The following is a 20,257-nucleotide window of genomic DNA, read 5'->3' as shown; positions in this document are numbered from 1 at the left end:
AATAAAAAAAGTCTTGTTGTATTGTGTGTTGGTTTCTATCCTACTTCGATATCTAGTGGTATATTATCAAAGTATGTAAATAAATAACATATTTTCCAGATTTATGCAACGATTTGAGTGGCAACTGCTTTCTTCAGCAACAAAGCCAATTAAAAAACTAAGAAACAAAGAATTACACAAAGTAAACATAATACTAAAATTCATTTTAGTCTTCACTAGATTAGACCCACTGAGTCTATTAGATGTGTTATGTCACTATGCAGCATTTGACTGAATGGGCCTATTTTAGTTTAGATCAGTGGATTGCCAGCCATAATTTTAGACATAGAGACATATAGTGCAGTATTCTAACTGATATATTTCGAATTTAAAATTGAGCTGAGTTTCCTTATTTGAAATATATAGAACAATGGAGTTGTCTTTCTGGATTGCTCCTTTGGGACAGTCTCATATGATGCATTCACATAGTTTCAGGTGGCCTTCAGTTGACTTATACTGGATTATGTCTCCTCAGTACGAAGTAATTCTGCAGGGCATTGTTAAAATATGCAATTCAGGTTTTTTAGAATACACGAGTTCATCTGTTTGTTGAAGATTTGCTAGGATATGCCAGCAGTGATAACTGATAGGGTCACCCTCTTTGATATCCGTTACAGAAGTAGCTCCTCAAATTGTACATGCAGCAACCTGAATAAGTTTGCTTGTGAAAAGGGTCAGGAAGTGTCACTGCTGTGTAAACAAATCACGTTTGCAGGCTTAACTGTAGCTCTAAGGAAGGTGTTAGCATTGTATCATATGGAAAGAAACAGCTGATAGATAGCAGGCATTCCTATAGATCTCCTGTTTGTAATTCAACCTGTCATCAGATAGGGGATGAGCCTGCCTCCTAAATCCAGCTATAAGTTGAAGAGATGATATCGGATACAGCTTGGCAATGGAACATACAAAATAGTATCTGTAGAGGATATGATAAAATCACTATAGATGTAGCAAACAGCCTAGTTTGAATTATATGAGACAATAGCTAGTGATTATCAGGCCACATGGGAAGCAATGAGTGACCATAGATAAGATAGATTTGTTAAACTACTTCTGTAGCCAAGTGTTGTTTTACATGATATAGATGTGTATTGTCCTGTTAAATTCTCTGCAATTTTCGTAAGATTGTTGCACCAAGCTGCTAAAATTTCTGCGTGTTCTTCTTAGAACCGGACCATTTGTTAAATCAAGAATAATTAATTCAGTGTTGCCTTAAATGAAGCAGTTTTTGAATACTGTTTTATAACATTAAAAATTTATTGCTGGCATTAATAAAGTATATTGTTCTTGCTGCACCGGTGAAAGGACAAAGAGTTGGGAGAGGAAGGAAATATCAGTGAGAGTTTGGCAATAAAAAAGAGCATTTAAAGCACAAGGAGTATACGCAAATGAGTAAGCTGTCTCTGGAGAAATAGAGATTCACTGATGTTATATTGAAAATAGGAGTAGTAGCATTTTAAGTGTTTTCACACAAATAATAAGCAAACAGGACTGTATGAGGTATGGTTTTTCTGTATAGTTCTCATTCTGTTTTTCAACCACTATTTTGTATTTTCTTTTTTATTATAAACAAAATCTAATAGAACTAAAATTAAATTTTTATCATGTGGTTAGAGATAGGTCCTCGGAAGGGGGAAGCAGCAGTAACCTTCCAGTTTTGTTGCAAGAGTTATCAGCCTTCTGAGCAGCATTTTTTCATATAAACTATTATTTTGGTACAAAAGAAATAGAAGTGAAGTGAAAAGAACATTTTCTAATTCCTTGCACTAACATTATAAAAGTGCAGGGTGAGGGGTTCAAAACTCTAGTCACAAATTTCAGAACTCTTGTTTGAATAGCCAGATTTGTATTGTAACACTTCAAGCAAGCCATGTTTGTTGGTTCAGAGGGAAGCACAAATTCTGATTAAAAAAAATAACCAAAATCAGCATGGGAGATTTTTTTTTCCATGTCAGGAGCGACTTGAGAAACTACATGTCGCTTCTGGAGTGAGAGAATTGGACATCTGCAAGGAATTTGGCTAGGGGATGCCCCGATGTTTTACCATCCTTGTGGGAGGCTTCTCTCATGTCCCTGCATAGGGAGCCGGAGCTGACAGAGGGAACTCATTTGCACTCTCCCCGGATTCGAACCTCTGACCTGTCAGTCCTCCCGGCATAAGGGTTTAACCCACTGCGCCACTGGGGATAGGAATTGGAGATAGAAATAATTAAGAAATGAAGTGAAGTGAAGTGAAGATAGGAAGGGGGAAATACATTCTTCAGGATCACATGGATTATTTCATATCAAACTAAACTCTGAGTTAAGAATGTGACTATTATGCAATGAAATATAGTATTCTATTATGTAAGCCAAACTATTGCAAGTTAGTATAACATACACAAAGCTTCTGTATGAATTAGTAAAGCTAAGAAATGTATGTGCTATGAAATACAAGTTTATAATATATATATAAAATAGACCATGTTTGCATTTATCCATATTGAGCAAAATACCTTTAAGCATGTTTTGTAACTGTTTTATTTTAGAAATCTTATATATATATAATTATTTAGTATGTACTTAAGTTATTTTAGTTTTATATTTCTGGATTGAAAGAGTATAATTTTGTATTGCTTTGCATGGAGAAGAACAGCCAACCTACTCAGCTATATCATAACAAGTGAAAATGATTAAATGGTACTGGATTCACAGCTCAGTTGTGACAATTAGATATCCTCTGGTGTGTTAATAATAAATCATTCTACAATACTAATTAAGTATACTTCTTCAAGTCATTTCATTTCAACAACATTCTGCTAAAAACTATGTTCCTTGGAGACCTGTAATTGAGCTGTATTATTTGATGGAAACAATTGAGTCAAAGTCCCCTACTCTTATCGGTGTTGGCCTCATTATTCACGTAAGAAGCTAAATCATGATGAACTGACCTGTTATTAATAGTTAGGAAGGACATTTGTCAGTCTTAGAGTCTAATGAATAGACCAATTACATATTTCAGTATACAAATTGAGTTGTGTTTTCTGGTTGTTCCTTGAGGTAGATGTTATGTGTGAGTGAGTAAGGGACTGCTGATTGGAGAGTGTTGAAAGCCAGCCAGTTAGACATTACTAATTAAAGAACTTTATCTGTCTCTGAAGGCAGAATGCATTAAACTGTGATATTGAACATTTTGCTGTGAGCTGTAAATTGTTAAAAGATTATTCTCTTTCTTCATTTGGGCTGTGAGTTGTAGGAAACTTCTTGGAAGAATTTTGAAGACTTTGAAATGGACTGAGCATAATTAGATGCTTTCAGGGCTTGGGTAGCAATGCAATGTGGGAGTTAGATAATAGTTGGCCAGGACAGAAAACCTGTACACACACAGAGAGAGAGGGATGGAGGGAGAGACAAATAGACAAGAGGATCTTGTTAATTCATGGAATTGTAAAAACTAATTGTGTCTTGTATAGTTGGGTGGAAAACAGAATGCGCTAACAGAAGCACCCAAAGGAAAGAACTTGCCTTGTTGAAATGGACTGGCCATAATTAGATACCCTCAGGGGTTGGGTTCTGAAAGCAATGCATTGAAAGGGTTAGATCAGGGGTCCTCAGACTTTTTGAACAGAGGGCCAGGTCACAGTCTCTCAAACTGTTGGAGGGCCAGATTATTATTTGGAAAAAACATGAATTAATTGCTATGCACACTACAAATATCTTATTTGTAGTGCAAAAAACACTTAAAAACAATACAATAATTAAAATGAAGAACAAATATAAACTTATTAGTATTTCAGTGGGAAGTGTGGGCCTGCTTTTGGCTGATGAAATAGGATTGTTGTTGTTGTGTGCTTTCAAGTTGTTTCAGACTTAGGTTGACCCTGAACGAGGGCCGGGTAAATGACCTTGCAGGGCCGTATCTGGCCCCCGGGCCATGGTTTGAGGACCCCTGGGTTAGATAATAGTTGGCCAGGACAGAAAAAGGCTGTAGCACAGCTGGTTAATCACCAACAGCAATAAATCTTACCAGTCAAAAGGTTGGCAGTCAAAGCCCGGATCAGGGTGAGCACCAAACCTTCAGTCCAGCTCACTGTCCGCCTTAGCAGTTTGAAAACATCTGTGAGCTGTAAGGAGAGAACTGAGGCACTGCTTAAGCAGAGAGGTATTTTACGGCATCATAAAAAGGAAATACCAGAAAAAATCAAAAGAACAAGAAGTCTGTGATCAAGGGCTCTTCATAGAGGATGGAGCGACAGCACCCCCCTGTGGCCAGAATCGAGCACAACCTCAGGGCAGCAAAGCTGGGGAAAATGCTGACATAATACCTCTATCTGTTGTCTACCCTGTCTGTTTAAATTGTGCACATAGTACTTTACAACTGAAGCCTAAATACTGAAAGAAAAGTATTAAATATAGTATGTGTCCTCAAGATGTTGCATTTCTTTTATACTCCCTCCATCTGACAAATGTGTCCAAATGTCTTTTATTCATTAAGGCTACATGCACATAATGGGGCGATGAAGTTAACACTTTGTTGTGTGTCTGTGTTTTCAGAGTTAAAGCTTTTTATGCAATGTTCAACTTGACGTGATTTTGAATGAAAAAGAGTTTGAAATACCAGACTATTTGTACTGAACTATGATTATTTTTTGGACTCTCTATGATATTTTAGCTATTTATTTATTATGACTCACATAGTGAATATAGAATGCAGAAACTGAAAAGCAGTTCTCATTGTATTTTTTTCTTTACATTTCTAGCTCGCAAAAAAAATTCGGGAAAAGTTTAACCGTTACTTGGATGTGGTAAATCGAAACAAGCATGTAGTTGAAGCGTCATACACTGCTCATTTGACATCACCCTTGACGGCAATTCAAGACTGCTGCACCATTCCGCCATCTATGATGGAGTAAGTATTCCCAGTAGCTGTTTCCTTCTTGTTATTGTGTATCTTCAAGTTGTTTTCAGAGTTAAAATATCATTATTTTAACTGCTCAGTTAGATCTGACTTTGAATGAGAAAGGCTTGTACAAGGGTTTGGAATAACAAACTACTTACAGTGAATTTTGATTTTGTGTAGATTTTGGAAATATGGCATTGTTCTACTCTAAATTTATACTTTACATTTCCCTTATCTAGTCTTTCTCTGTTTGTGGTAAAGCATGAATGCAATGTGTTCATTATACAGAGTTTAGGCCTTATATGAAAGTTTAGCTATTTTAGCATGGGGATGTAATTGGTTTTGTTGGGTTTAATGCAATGGTTCTTAACCTTTGGTCCTCCAGTTGTTTTCGACTTCAACTCCTAGAGATCCCAGACAACTTACCAGCTGTTAGGAATTGTGGGAGCTGCTGTCCAAAACACCTGGAGAACTAAAGGTTGGGAACCACTGGTTTAATGTCATGAGGTTTGATTAATGTTCTGTGAAAAATTGAAGAAACATCTTTGTGTAAGAATATTATAAGTGGGAAGATTAAAGTGCAAAAGTTTTAAAACCCAATTTAAATACATGAAATAACAGTTTCAGAAACACAATAAGTGCTTCTGCTTTTTTTAAAAAAATGCCATCATTGTTTTAGTGCTCTCTCTTGATTGACTGATCAAGATAATTGACCCATGTAAAACTTTGTAAATGGTAATAAAAATGTATTATATGAAAATGGTAATTAAATTCAGAGAAATTGCAGAAAACACTGTCTGTAGTTCATCTTTGTCATTGTGAAAGGGAAAGGACTCAATTTATAAAGACAGCTCATAAATATGTAAATAAAAACAATGGAATTTGTATGCCCCTCGTTGCAATTATATATTGTAAATAATTGTCAGATGTCTGAATGAATACCTTTCAAGTTATCCAGATTATTTTTTATATGATCCTATAAAAACATACCTGTTTAATAACTTATGACTTACTGATTTACACTGATCAAGCCATTGTTGGAACACGGGTACAAATTTAGTGAGAAGTTCCTTCTTTGAGTTACTTTTATTTTTTAATGGAATGATTTTTACAGTGTGGTTTTGAGAATACCAGTATGCATTTCTTCCTTTACCAATCTCACCTTTCCTAGACTATTTTAAGATAACCTAGAAACAGCAGCGTCTGTTCTTTATAGGAGCTGCTATTCAGGTGTGTGAACATACAAGGGTATACTGGAAGCATTGAAATGGCTATGCATTTATTTCTGAATATACAGAAGTTTTGCATTGAAAATGCACAACATTGGGTACCATACACTGGGATCCAGTCAGTAGAAATTTGAAAAAGCGCAGCAGTTTGACTATAAATGCTCTCTCACACACACACTGAAATTGGCCCAAAAAACTAGAATTGAAAAACAGAATAGGAATTGTATTCAATTCCAATAAAAAAAAATCTAACATGCATCACTAGGCAAAAAAAAAAAAAATCTGTTAAGCTTTTTAGAAGAAGGGGGAAAATAGAAAAAAAGCCACATAAAGTGGCTATGTGGTCACTTTAGGCTTTGATATTGGGGGGGGGGGTTATGGGGTGAGTTTAGGATTCCTGGTCTCACCGTGTCATAATCCACCTGTCCTAGATAACCTAAACCCTTTTTCTTCCTTATTTCTCTGGCCCTGTGGGGAAATATGGGGAAAGGGGGGCAGAGTCTGATGGCTACAGGGTGCACATTGCCCTGCGCTATTGAAGATGGCGAACAGAATTATCCTGGTATTAGTTCCACTCCATCAATGGCTGCCTTGCCGGATAACAATGCATTACGTAGAGAAGTTTAAAAAAATGCAGGACAACAACACACATAGTTCTTCATAATATAATATATTAGCAAAGCAGACCCAGGTTTTCATAGATGCAAAGCAGGTTGTCCTAATGTGCTACTGAGGATTGAAGATATAGAAGTGCAATGTAGAGGAAGACTAGGCAGAATGAGGAAAAAGCAGGCTTCTAAATATTAAGCAAGAATGATTTACAAGATTTTTTTTTAAATCCAGATACTGAGCACGCAGTGATTAGAAACCTGTACTTGAAAAGTTCAGGTAGCACAATGTCATGGCCTCTACATGTTTTGGGCTCCAGTTTAAATCATTCTTGGCCAACATTGGGCCACTATGAATGGGAAAAGGCTGAAATAAAGAGACAATGCAAAATATCTGACCTGATAATAAGCAGCTTTGTATTTTAAATCAAAATTGTCCTCCTAGTCTCAGAAAAAAAATCGGACACTGCGTCATTCAAAGTAATAGTAATATACTCAGCCCTCTACATTTGCAGGTTTGATTATTTGTGGATTAGATTAATATCTTATGTATAGGAATTTCTAGGTCCTCCAGTGCTACTCTGTTGCCAGCTTCTACCAGAGGTTGATCGTGTAGTAACTCTAGAGATTGCTAAAGACAATTCCTCCTTTCTTATAACCCTGGGTTATAGGGCTGTGTGGAAGGGCCCTCAGAATACCAAGGCAGAAAATCCCACAATATCATGCTTTGAACTGGGTTATCTGAGTCCACACTGCCATATATCCCAGTTCAAAGCAGAAAATGTGGGATCTTATTCAGCTGTGTGGAAGGGGCCTAATTCAGGAGAGTTGAGATACAGATGAAAGCCAAGGATCTGTCTTAAATGTTAGTCTCAGATTGATTGCTCTGCCAAAACCCTTGTCATATTTCATAGTTATTTACTGTACATTAACATTTAATGAGCTATATTTGCTCCAGACAAAGCAAAAGTGACAAATACTGTCAACATGACAATCTCATTTCACTTTCATGTTTCCTTTTGTCTTATTTGAGATTATATTCTACAAAAATTCTGCAATGAAAAGCCACATTGAAAATTGTGATGCCTACAATTGCATAACTAAATATACACAGATTTTCTTTAAGATCAAACTACTAAACATTTTGAGTTATTTAATGAAAGGTATGGATCAGATTAGACCAGATTCCTCACTCAGGGGGCTTTTGATATTGGGATTTGCACTTTTACAATAGAAAAGTGAAGAATATGTAGAATTAAATGTACATCATTTATGACATTATGTGTATCATGTAGAAAATAAACAAGGAACTTTTTTAAAGTTTCTTTTTTACAACCATTACAAGCTGAATGATAAGAGATCCGGGACAGATAAACCAACATACATTGCCTACTTAATATATGGAATTTGCTACAATAATTATATGTATAAAATTACTATGGAAAGGAAATTAGATGACTTAATTGATGACAGGGCTGTGTACTACCTTATTGGGTTCTATAATTTTTCATTAGGATGGTGTTGTATAACAGTTGTAGAGAACAATACTGTGGGAAGGGGAACTTGGCATGTGCTTGGCATGTGCTTGTATCTGAGCCCTGGGCTTCTTAAACAGGATGTTGAGCAAGATGAACATTGATCTGGCTAGTGTAGACCATTTACACTTGTTTGTATTTTCTTTATTAATATACTAGCTTTGGGACCCAGCAGTGCCTGTGTTATTTGAGAAAGGCATTGTTTGTTTTTTGAAGTTTAGTAATATCAGTTTGGTATTTATTAGAAAAAAGTCAGTCTTTCCTTTTGTTTTTTATGAATGCTCCCAATAGAAAATGCATAAAGATGTGGGTAAACTACAATTCCCAGAATTGTGAATCAATCCTTCCCAAACTCTGCCATTATTCAAATATTGGATCTGTGTGCCAAGTGTGGGACAGATCCGATATCAGCTGGGTTCAGTGATATCTGGTAAGGGTGAACTACAATTCCCAGATCCCCAGGGCAATCAATCACCCATAAACCCAGCCAGTAATCAAAGTTGCTCATGTTGGTTCTGTGTGTAAAGTTTGATCCAGATCCGTCGTCGGCTGAGTTCAGTGCTCTCTGGATAAGGGTGAATTACAACTCCCAGATTCCCAGGGCAATCACTCCCAAACCCTGCCAGTATGCACAGTTGGCCATGTTGGGTCTGTGTGCCAAGTTTAGTCCAGATTTGTCATTGACTGGGTTAACCGTGCTCTCTGGATGTAGGTGAACTACAACTCCTATAAATCAAGGTCAATTCCCCCAAACCTGATCATGGGAGTTCTGCGTGCTCTGCCTTGATGCAGGGTGAACTCCTGTTGAGTCAATCCCCCAAACTCCTCCAAATCTGTTCAGTTGCTGGTCAATTCCTTTCTGTTTGCTGTGTGCCTAGGAAACGGTTAAGAGAGGCAGTGGCCGGGGTCATGCAAATTCCACACAAGGAATCCTGGGATGCCTGCCTGTGGTAGAGGAAACACATCAAATCTAGGATGAAATTCTCCCTGAATGAAAGCATTCCTTGGATGGTTAGTGTTTGGGAAGGACATTGGCAGTGTTTGGGCTACATGTTCATGGCACTCGCTGTAACCTGCAATGTCAGTTGAAGGAGTGCCTTTGGAAGCTTCCCAGCACTTGAGCTATAGCCTGTTTGTGGATGTGGGGAGCTGTCTGTGTAAGTGGACACCTCCACCACATACACACATAACATTTTTCACTTTTATTATGTGTAGAGATGAGCACACATTTTCCCTTTACTTTGAGTGCTTTCCATGGGATAATTTTGTTTATCTGAGTACAGTTGCAACTTTAAAAGAGTTTATCTGTTTCAGAGATGGACCTCCAAAGCCTAAATCCTATTGGTAGTTTCAGCTAGAACAGACCCATGAAATCAGCTAGGGAATGGTTCGTCTGTACTTATGTAAAAGTTATTGGATTCAGGGTTGAGCATTAATAGGCATATGAAGACCCAAGTAGACCTGTGCTGGATACTGGCCAAAGGATAATCTCTTCCAGCATCCTGTTTCCAAAGCTTTAGGGAAAATCGGGTCATAAATCCATCTGCAATTCCTTAAGTAACACACTGCCTTTAGACCTGGAGAATATATTTAACTGTGATGGCTGATTGTATAAATTATCTAGTCCACCTTTAAAGTCATCTAAATAATTTCATCTTTTAAGAATCTACCAGCCAGCATGTCAGTGGCCCTGTTGGCTGAGAGATTCTCAGTCTTGTTGTAATTCTTTCCCCAGTATCTTCATCTAAGCCAGCAGCCATCTTTTATCTGGGAATGCCATTAAGTCTGTTTTCAAGCTATGAATATATTTTTCACTGTGTGACCTTAAATTCTTTTTTTAAGTGAGGGAAATATCTGCTTTCATAGTGCAGATTGCAGACAATAAATAATTTTAAATGATGTATCAACCCTGCACAGTAATTGCAAAACTAAGACTGGATACTTGGTTGACACCATGACAAACAGCAATATGTGAACTTAAGTTAAGAACATAAGACTATAAGATAACTTTGATCATGAAATGTTCCAGGTTACATGATGGCAGTAACATATGGCTCCATTCATATGGACTGAAATGATTTCACTGTGATTGGCATGCATTTGCCTATAGTTTTCTCACTGTATCCTTATTATCTTTTATGTCTGCATTAACATAAATTAGATAAAAGACAGAAAACAGGAGAAACTGTTTTTATTAAAATTGTGCACCATTTTGGGACTTGGTTTCTGAGATCAATGTGGAATGATAATAATAGTAATAATGCCAATAACATAATCATAGCATCAATTGTGTCTCAACAGTGATCATCCATATATATGGACAGTATTCCTGTATTACAGTGGTTCACCCTCCCTAATGCCGCAACCCCTTAATACAGTTCCTCATTTTGTGGTGACCCCCAACCATAAAATTCTTACTCCTTCACAACTGTAATGTTGCTACTGTTATGAATGACAATGTAAATATCTGATATGCAGGACGTATTTTCATTCAATGGACAAAAATTGTCCCAATATGCACAAATTTAAATACTGGTGGCGATGGGTGGGGTGGTCTTGATTTGTCATTTGGGAGTTGTAGTTGGTGGTATTTATAGTTCATCTATAACCAAAGAGTATTCTGAACCCCACCAATGATAAAATTGGGCCAAGCTTTCCACACAGAACCCCCATGAAATACTATGTTTTCTTATGGTTTTCTGATGGTTTTCTGCAATACTATGTTTTCTGATGGTCTATGGCAACCCCTCTGACACCCCCTCATGACCCCCAGGAGTCTCGACCTCCAGGTTGAGAAATGCTGCTGTATTAGGTGTTGTTTGAGTGTTATTTTTGCATTCATATATATTGGGTATAGATTTTAGAGAAATTGAAGGAAGTTAAACAAAATACGGGATTACAGACACGGTGATAGGTAATTTATATTTTTAACACACTTTAGCTGCTTATTTTTTTGTTTTAATATGCCCCCTAATTGAGTCTGCTACAGTAAAAAAAGACTTGAAGGAATGCTTTTACCTACTTGATGGAAAAGCTACACAGGAAATTCTTATCACTCTAAAATATTACTTGACAACTATACCTTACATTCATTAATGTAATATTTACAAGAGTAAACCTACAGATCTATTTTTGAAGATCATTTACTTTAAGAATGTGATAACTCCTTTAGAAGTGGTCTGACTCGCCTTTTTTAAATGGCTGCTCAAATATTTGCTATTGCAGCTTAGCTTTATCACTGCTTTTCTTTTGTTTACTTGCCCTCTCATGGGTTGTTAAGCCAAGAGATAAGGGGATCTCCATCCTAATTTTTCATATTGTTTGTAGAACTCCATTTGCAAGCATCCTAAACTCAATTCGTGTCAGCCTAATGGAATTTCAAGAGCATGGAAACAAGATTTGGAAGTTCTGATAAACTGGTTAAATCTTGGGTATATGTATATTGCAAAACTATGCACAAATTAGAAACTAGTTTTTAATTTGTAGGTGAATCCTTATATGGAATGGAGTAGAGAGAACCTAAAGCCCAGTGTTAAGACATATAATGCCCAGAGGGCTTCCTAAAATATTTTTCATAGATGCAGAGAGAAATAAACTCCAAAGGGTACTTCAAAACATGTGGAAGGATGTTCTAAAATTTTACTTCACTTAAAAAATTTAAACACACATTTATCTGATTTCTGATATCTTGAGATATTAAAACTATATTAAAATTATGGTGAAATTTTAAGGTAGCAGGAAACCCTGGATATAGGAGGGGGGGAAAAACTATAGAAAAACACTATGTAACAACATTTGAATTGTTTTCTGTTCCTGGTTTGTAAGTGTTATTTCCTGTTTAATTGTGGGGTATTTACTTTGAAAGTAGTTGTCAAATTCCAGAAACTTTGTTTTTATGGCTGCTACAAAATATGTTGAATTGCTTGAGACTCAATGAGATATTCATTGAAAAACTATAGCAAAATGTTATGCAGGGTGTCTCACAAAAACAGAGTTTTTGCAGTTTAATAAATCTTTTCCATGTTTTTATGAAATAACCAATTAGGAAATGACATTTATAACCCAGGAAAAAAACCCATGTTAAATAATGTAATTTTTTTGTGTGTCAGGAGCAACTTGAGAAACTGCAAGTTGCTTCTGGTGTGAGAGAATTGGTCGTTTGCAAGGACGTTGCCCAGGGGACTCCTGAATGTTTTACCATCCTGTAGGAGGCTTCTCTCATGAACCCGCATGAGAAGCTGGAGTTGACAGATGGGAACTCACCCTGCTCCCCAGATTTGAACCGCCGACCTTTCGGTCAGCAGCCCTGCCGGCACAAGGCTTTAACCCATTGTGCCACCGGGGGCTCCCAATAGTGTAATAAGAAGCATTGTTAAAGTAATCTCTTAGAACAAACAAATGTTATTCTCTCTCCAGCCCATCTTCCATTAACCTCGACATAGTCTGTTCTACTAATTAGTTTCAGCGAGTCCTGCACTGTACATTCAGACATAAACATGTATTGGAGTGCAGATCAAAGAAAATGGAAAATGTGTATATATAAGGTTAAGGTAAAGGTTTTGCCCTGTCATTAAGTCCAGTCGTGCCCAACTGTGGGGTTTGGTGCTCATCTCCATTTCTAGGCCAAAGAGTTGGTGTTGTCCATAGACACCTCCGAGGTCATATGGCTTGCATGACTGCATGGAGTGCCGTTACCTTCCTGCTGGAGTGGTACCTATTGATCTACTCACATTTGCATGTTTTCAAACTGCTAGGTTTGTAGAAGTTGGGGCTAATAACAGGAGCTTACCCCGCTCCCCGGATTCGAACCTCCGATGTTTCGATCATCAAGTTCAGCAGCTGAGCAGTTTAACCCACTGTGCCACTGGCAGCTCTGTGTATATATATAACAAGCTTGAAATATAGAGGATCTCAGTCTGCATGTCAGTCTACAAAGAATCAAGCAAATATCTTCAAGTTATAAAAACAACAATGGACGTCCTTTTCTCTCTCCACATCTGAGATGAATTTTCTTCACCGTCCTAAAGGCAAAAGAACATCGAGAGACAACAAGGAGGCAAAAGGAGGAAGAGGAGGGCTAGCCGCCTTCCATGCTAACTTAAGTTTTGGGAGTTGTGTGTATTACCGTCTATACAGCTTTCAGTAACTTGTAATGTGAGTGATCAGTTTGCTTTTGATAGGGTAATTCTCACATCCCCTTAACCTGGTCCAACTCCCAATGGAATCTATTTCCAAACACAAATGACTAGGCAGTCACTTTCTTTGGATAGTTTGGGAATAAAGCTCTGTTCAGGACTAAAAGATTGGGAAGTGACCCTCCCAATCCTGCAAATACCTAGCTACACTACCTGAAGCATTACCAGTGGTTATCAACCTGTGGGCCCCCAAGTGTTTTTACCTACAACTCCCAGAAATCTCAGCTAGTTTACTAGCTTTTAGAATTTCTGAGAGTTGAAGGCCAAAACATCTGGGGATCCAAATGTTGAGAACCACTGCTTTAGACGATTCTATTCCCCATATTTGAGGGGGGCTACTCCCAGATGTCAAAATGAAGTGAAACAGAATGCTAAATTTCAATTGGCCACCATGATTATCATTTAATGGCCTAGCAGCTTCAAGGTCTGGCTTCTTATTGCCTGGGGAAAATCTTTGTTGGGAGGTGATTAGCTGGCACTGATTGTTTCTTGTCTAAAATTCCTGTTTTTGAGTGTTGTTCTTTATTTGCTGTTTTGATTTTAGAGTTTTTTAAATACTGGTAGCCAGATTTTGTTCATTTTCATGAAAATATGCCTCTTTTTGCTTTTTACTATTCAATGCTGCAATATGCAAATACATTATTGATTATAAGAATATGCTTTGTGTTAATAAATCATATACATTTTAACATTTTAAGGAAATAGTGAATTTGAATTATTGTGTTAGGTTTTTGTAATTATGTTTACCGAAATGGAAGAGAACATCTTTATAGATTTTTAAACAAAGAGTATAAAAACAAGGATGGTCCTTAATGTCATAACCAAACCTCAGTTGGTGAGTGTCATTTTTAAATACACATTCTCCCTCTTTTTCATTTTTCCAAAACTGAAACCACATAGAAGTTGATTTACTTTGTGAATAGAGGCTGAATGAAATCCAATTGGAGCTTACTTGAACACTGTTTTGATGTAAGATTCAAAGCTTCTGCAAATTTATTTTATCTTCTACATTTGCTGATCTTCTGCTTGTAAATCCTGTTGAAGGAGAATAAAAATGACTGCTGCCTGATGGGAATTAAATGTCTGAAGTTCAAAGCAGTTTGCACATCAGAGCAAACGTCAATCAAATGAACATCTTGCAAGCTAGGCAGGGAGCGAATTTCTCCATGGGGAAGAGATCAAAGTGGGAGTCACAGTTCTGTTTTCTCCCTTGGGATGCAGTTTCGATCAGTTGTTCATTAAAGTGAATCCAGAAGGAAGGGTTTTCATATAATATAGAAAGGGAAAGAGAGAAAGAAGAAGGTTGGAGCGGGTGGGAATGTGTGTTTGTCTCTCTCAGAGTTAATGTTAAGATCACGTTTCTATCTTTTCTGATGGTAGAACCACATTTTCCAGAGCAACAAGTTAACTTGCCAGAATTGTTATTAAAAATTAGGTTCTGAAATTTGTGTGAGTATTACCCACATTATTTTGTGTTACAAAGATAGGGAAACTAGTTAGACAACACCATTCCCTTTCTTTGCTGCATGGCTTGAACATATTGTTTGTTTATTTGGAGATTGAAAATTCAATTTTGCATTTTTAAAATATGGACCATAGGTATTATTTCATTAGATCTTTTTCTGTGGCAGGAAAAGGAGATAAAATAAGCCTATGGGAATGCTCTAGTCCTGCCTCCTTCCATGTTGCTTCAGTCAATCTCTGCACATGAAGAGCAACTTTCTCGTGGAGAGAAATTCAGTGTGTCCAGATTGTGTGGAAATACTGTCTGCATATATGAGTCTTTTTTTTTCACATTGTCTCCTTTTTCACAAGGAGAAAAATGCCGGAGAGAAGAAGCGCTAAAGAGTTCCACTCATCCTCATGTGGTTATTTCAGTTAAAATGTACATTTGAAAGCCACAAGTGAGCACCTGTAAAGTAAAACTGATAGGTGATTGAACAATTGTTAGAAAGAAGCAATTGGCACATTTATTGTGTGCCAATAAATACCCCTAAATATATAGATGATGGATGCAGTATCCATGAGGCAGTGGACATATTATACATATATACATATTATACATATATACATTTATTATTTTGGGGGCATTTATTGACACAAAATAGCCTAATTGCCCTAAGGACACCAGATCCTGTCCAGTCTTGGAGATTAAGCTGCTCTGGTTAGCACTTGGATGGGAAATCAGCAACTATTTTTCCATGTGTAATCCCTTCCTGCTCAAGAAATGTTTACATGATCCTGGGTGTATAAGTATATAAAACAGGTATATAAATTAAAAAATTATTCATACTTAAATCAGCATTTGCAAGGCTTATTAAACAAGCTGAAACCTTTTCTGCAGTTCACTGTGAACACTGTATGTTGTTGCTAACAGATTCATGTAAATGTCAAGTTTTCTTTTTCGCGTTAGGAGCAACTTGAGAAACTGCAAGTTGCTTCTGGTGTGAGAGAAGTGGCTGTCTGCAAGGATGTTGCCCAGGGGGTGCACAGATGTTTTACCATCCTAAGGGAGGCTTCTGTCATGTCCCTGTATGAGAAGCTGGAGCTGAGCCGCCGACCTTTTGGCCAGCAGTCCTGCCGGCACAAGGGTTTAACCCATTGCATCACCAGGGGCTCCTGAATGTCTAGGTGACATTCAGAAATGTTTTACTTTTTTGTTGACCCCAACGTTGAAGTAAGGGGACGACGTTTGGGGTTGGGATCCCACAATTTAAGAAGCAGTGCTGCAGAATATGTTTCAAAAAAAGAAATTCCTTGCCTAAGAAAACCCTTTGAAATTCAGGTGGTTGCCATATGTTGAGAGGCAACCTGAATGCATACAGGAGATCTTCTGGAACAGTGGGTCTCAACCTGGGGTCCCCAGATGTTTTTGGCCTTCAACTCCCAGAAATCCTAAGAGCTGGTAAACTGGCTGGGATTTCTGGGAGTTATAGGCCAAACCACCTGGGGACTCACAGGTTGAGAACCACTGCTCTGGAGCATTTCACTTTTTAAGTGGTAACAGAAAATCCCTATAAAGTTAAGATATTAACTCAGTGTTACGTATCTCTGAGTAAGCATGAATATTATTTCTTTTATTGTACTTATTATTTCAATTATGTCCTACTTTTCTCCTACTCAGAATTTAAAATAGAAGCTAAATGAAATTAATTTTACAAGTGTTTTAAAAAATAAACAATACTATTAAAACAGATAGCTAAAACAGTTTAAAATAGTTTAAAAACATAAAAACAAACAGGATAAAAACTCACCACAAAAATATCACCATACTGCCATCATATGATTTAAAAATAATTCAAAGTGCCTGCCTAAACTGGTGGAAAATGGAACGGTTAGAGGGCCAACCACTCCTCCCATGGAAGGGAGTTCTAAAGCCTGTGGTTGGCCACTGAGCCTGGATCTACATTGCACTATAATCCAGTTTCAGAAAGAGGATTAGCTGCATTGAACTGGATTATATCAGTTTGTCCTGCCCTATAATCCACATCAATGCAGTTAATCCACATTAAAAAACTGGATTACAGGGCAGTGAAGATCCATCCTATGAAAGCCTCTTCCTATGTCCTGCCAAATAAGCATGTGATGGTCTTGGAATCAAGAGAAAACCTTTCCCTGGGGATCTTAGGGATGGCTCATACAGGGACATGCAGTCTTTGAAACCAACACTTTTAATCATCTTGGTTAGCTTTTGGGCAAACATCTCCTTTCAATTACTATGTTCTTACATAGCACTCATCACAATGTGTGAATCATTCATTAACAGTATAAAATAAGACACAATTTTCTTAGCTTTCTCTTATGTGCCTTCAAATTACCTGTTGATCCATGAATGGCAACCCCATAGATTTCGTAGGGTAGGATGCTGCAAAATAAGATATATTATTTATTTATTTATTTATTTATTTATTAACCTTACTTATATACCGCTGTTCTCAGCCCGAAGGCAACTCACAGCGGTTCACAGCAATAAGAGACAGCAGAATTCAAAGTTACAGTATAAAAACAGTTAACAACTTAACACATTACCCAATTAATAAACAATTAACAATTAACAATTTCTACAATAGCCATTCACTATCATCTCATCATCAAAACATGATCCAGATTCGTCATCCATTGATCCATTCCAGTGTTCATTAACCAATCATTGCACTCATTATTCGAACGCCTGCTCAAACAGCCAGGTCTTCACTTTTTTGCGGAATACCATTAGAGATGGTGCTAGTCTAATGTCGGTAGGAAGGGCGTTCCACAGCCGAGGAGCCACCACCGAGAAGGCCCTATCTCTCGTCCCCGCCAGACGTGCTTGAGAATATTAATGTTGTCTTCTTTGTAGTTTCATTGGGCACCATTGAATAACAAGAAATAGAAGAGGACTAGAAACTACTTGTATCTATCTATACTTCAGTATCAAACCAAAAATGATTGAATGTTGAGACTTGCTATTTAATTAGATGTTTAATTTAATTAGAGAGAGAGAATATTCTTGATGTTCCACATTTTAAAGATACAATAAAGTCATGTCTGCCTTGTCTTCCCTTGATTGAATTTTAGCCTGGCACAGTTCATAACTAATTGAAGTGTTCCACTGGAAAACACAGAAAATTTAGAGGTTTTCCCACTGCAAATTGTGGGCATGGCATTCCTGATCTAGACAGGAATCACAGTAAGTAGCAGAGAATTAAAGCCCTTCAGCCCTCATGCTGTGGCCCCAATTTTCATGCTCCTTCTATCTGTTAATATGATTTGGAGGGGAAATCCTCTCATTGGAGCAAACAGATTTTACTCAATGCAGATTGTACACATGAAGAGGAATGAGTGATCAGAACCAAAGCCCATAGGAAACAGAAGAGCAAGCATTTAAACCTCTGTGTGATAGGATTCTGATTAGATCAAGACATCTTTCTGCAATATTAACATTAACAATCTGTGCCTTCTCCTTTCAAAATGACATATATAATAGAACTTCCATTTTGTTGCTTAAATTTTGGCTTCATACATTGTAGTGGATAGAAACCTGTCAGATTCTTCAAGTTAGATTGTAATTTCCATTTATATGTGATAACTATTGTACAACTATCTGAGGCCTTTTCTACATAATCCAGATTATCAAAGCAGATAATTTACATTATCTGCTTTGAACTGGATTATATGGGTCTACACTGCCAGATAATCCAGTCCAAAGCAGATAAACTAGATTTTATACAGCAGTGTAGAAGGGGCCTGAGTGTTTGCTCAATTAGAAGTGACTAACCAGGCTAGACTGCAGTTGGGGCTAATGGGAAGAACAAAAATAAAGCTGTCTTTCAACAACAACAACACTTTATTTACATTCCGCCCTATCTCCCTGAAGAGACTTAGAGTGGATTACAGCATATATACAAACACAAACACAGGAAAACATTCAATGCCTTGATACAATGAGACAGAAATTCACAGACAAAGGCAATGGCTTCCCCTTTAATCTCCGTGTCTGGAACTGGTGCTCAACTCCATCTCTGGAGGAGGTGTTCATCTCCGTTTCCAAGCCAAGGAGCCTGGATTGTCTGTAGACACCTACTAGTCGTGTGGCTGTTATTATTGCTTGGAGCACCTGTTTGGAGCACCTGTTTGCCTTCTCACCAATCTACTCACATTTGCATGTATTCGAACTGCTAGGTTGGCAGGAGCTGAGGTTACCGCGGGAGCTCACCATGACCAAGGATTTGAACTGCCAACCTTTAGGTCAGCAAGTTCAGTGGCTCAACGCTTTAACCCATTGTGCCACTGCGGCCTCTAAAAAACTCAAAGAATCTATGCTTAAAAGACAGAATCAGATTTTCTTGTCTTATTCATCTTCCTTTTGTGTCTGTTTCAGATTTGATGGAAACTTTAACACCAATGTATCTAGAACAATTAGCTGTGATAGACTGTCTACTACTGTGAACAGCAGAGCATTCAATCCTGGCCGTGACTTAAACTCTGGTAAGTAAGACACCTGTTTTGTGTAAGTTGCTACAGAGAGTAAGGTATCATAGCAACTGAATGTTATGCTTCCTTGAAGCTGCTGCATCATTTGTAATTTGAGGTTTCATGACAGACAGATTATTTCTTGGGATAATGATTTTATCTAGGTAGTTATTTATTCCAGCATGTCTTGTAAAAGTCTGTTGTGGTTTATAGCCACTTCCATTTGTTTTCTGTATATCTTGTCTGTCCTGCCATCAGTTACATCAGTTTCCAGTAGTGATAAGTCAGTCGAAACAGCCTCTTTGATCTTAGAATTCATCTAATGTGCCTGTTCTTCTGCAGCAATCAGCATTAACTGATATATGATGAAGCCCTGAAATACTTTCATTCCTTTGATGTGCCTTGCTGTTTCTGTCTTGAGAACTGGCCCATTTGCTTGGCACATTTTAAAACTTGGAGGTGTGGTTACCAGATGAAGCTGTTAAAATGTTCTGCAAAATATTCATTCCTTGGCCAGGCATAGCTTTGATTTCAACATCATGTTCAAGTGGAAATAAACTGGTTTAAAAGTAGAACTAGGAGGCGCTCTTTGAAAACATCCGATAATATCTAAAGAATTAAAAAATCTGTATGATTTTGATTTGACTCCCTCTTATTTTCTTCTCCTTTTTTGCTTAAACAAAATAATGGTAGATTGTTAAAATGAAGCTAAGCATTGCCCATAGCCTACACCTAGTATTCTAGAGGTTCCAGTTTATTTATTATTTATTTATTTACAGTATTTATTTTCTTCCCTTCTCACCCTGCAGGGAACTCAGGG

General features: G+C 37.4%; 1 protein-coding gene across 2 annotated transcripts in view; it reads left to right on the top strand.

Moving 5' to 3' along the window:
• Window positions 1-20,257, top strand: part of CACHD1 (cache domain containing 1) — a 146,998-nt gene that overhangs the window by 62,753 nt on the left and 63,988 nt on the right. For both annotated transcript variants that reach the window (XM_060773667.2, XM_060773668.2), the window contains exons 3-4: window positions 4,779-4,927; window positions 19,346-19,452. In XM_060773667.2, coding sequence (XP_060629650.2) covers window positions 4,779-4,927; window positions 19,346-19,452 — 256 coding nt within the window. The remainder of the gene's footprint in view (window positions 1-4,778; window positions 4,928-19,345; window positions 19,453-20,257) is intronic.

This window comes from Anolis sagrei, chromosome 4 (assembly GCF_037176765.1).
Source record: "Anolis sagrei isolate rAnoSag1 chromosome 4, rAnoSag1.mat, whole genome shotgun sequence".
In the NCBI taxonomy this organism is placed as follows: Eukaryota; Metazoa; Chordata; class Lepidosauria; order Squamata; family Dactyloidae; genus Anolis; species Anolis sagrei.
This window is presented reverse-complemented; position numbering and strand designations above follow the sequence as displayed.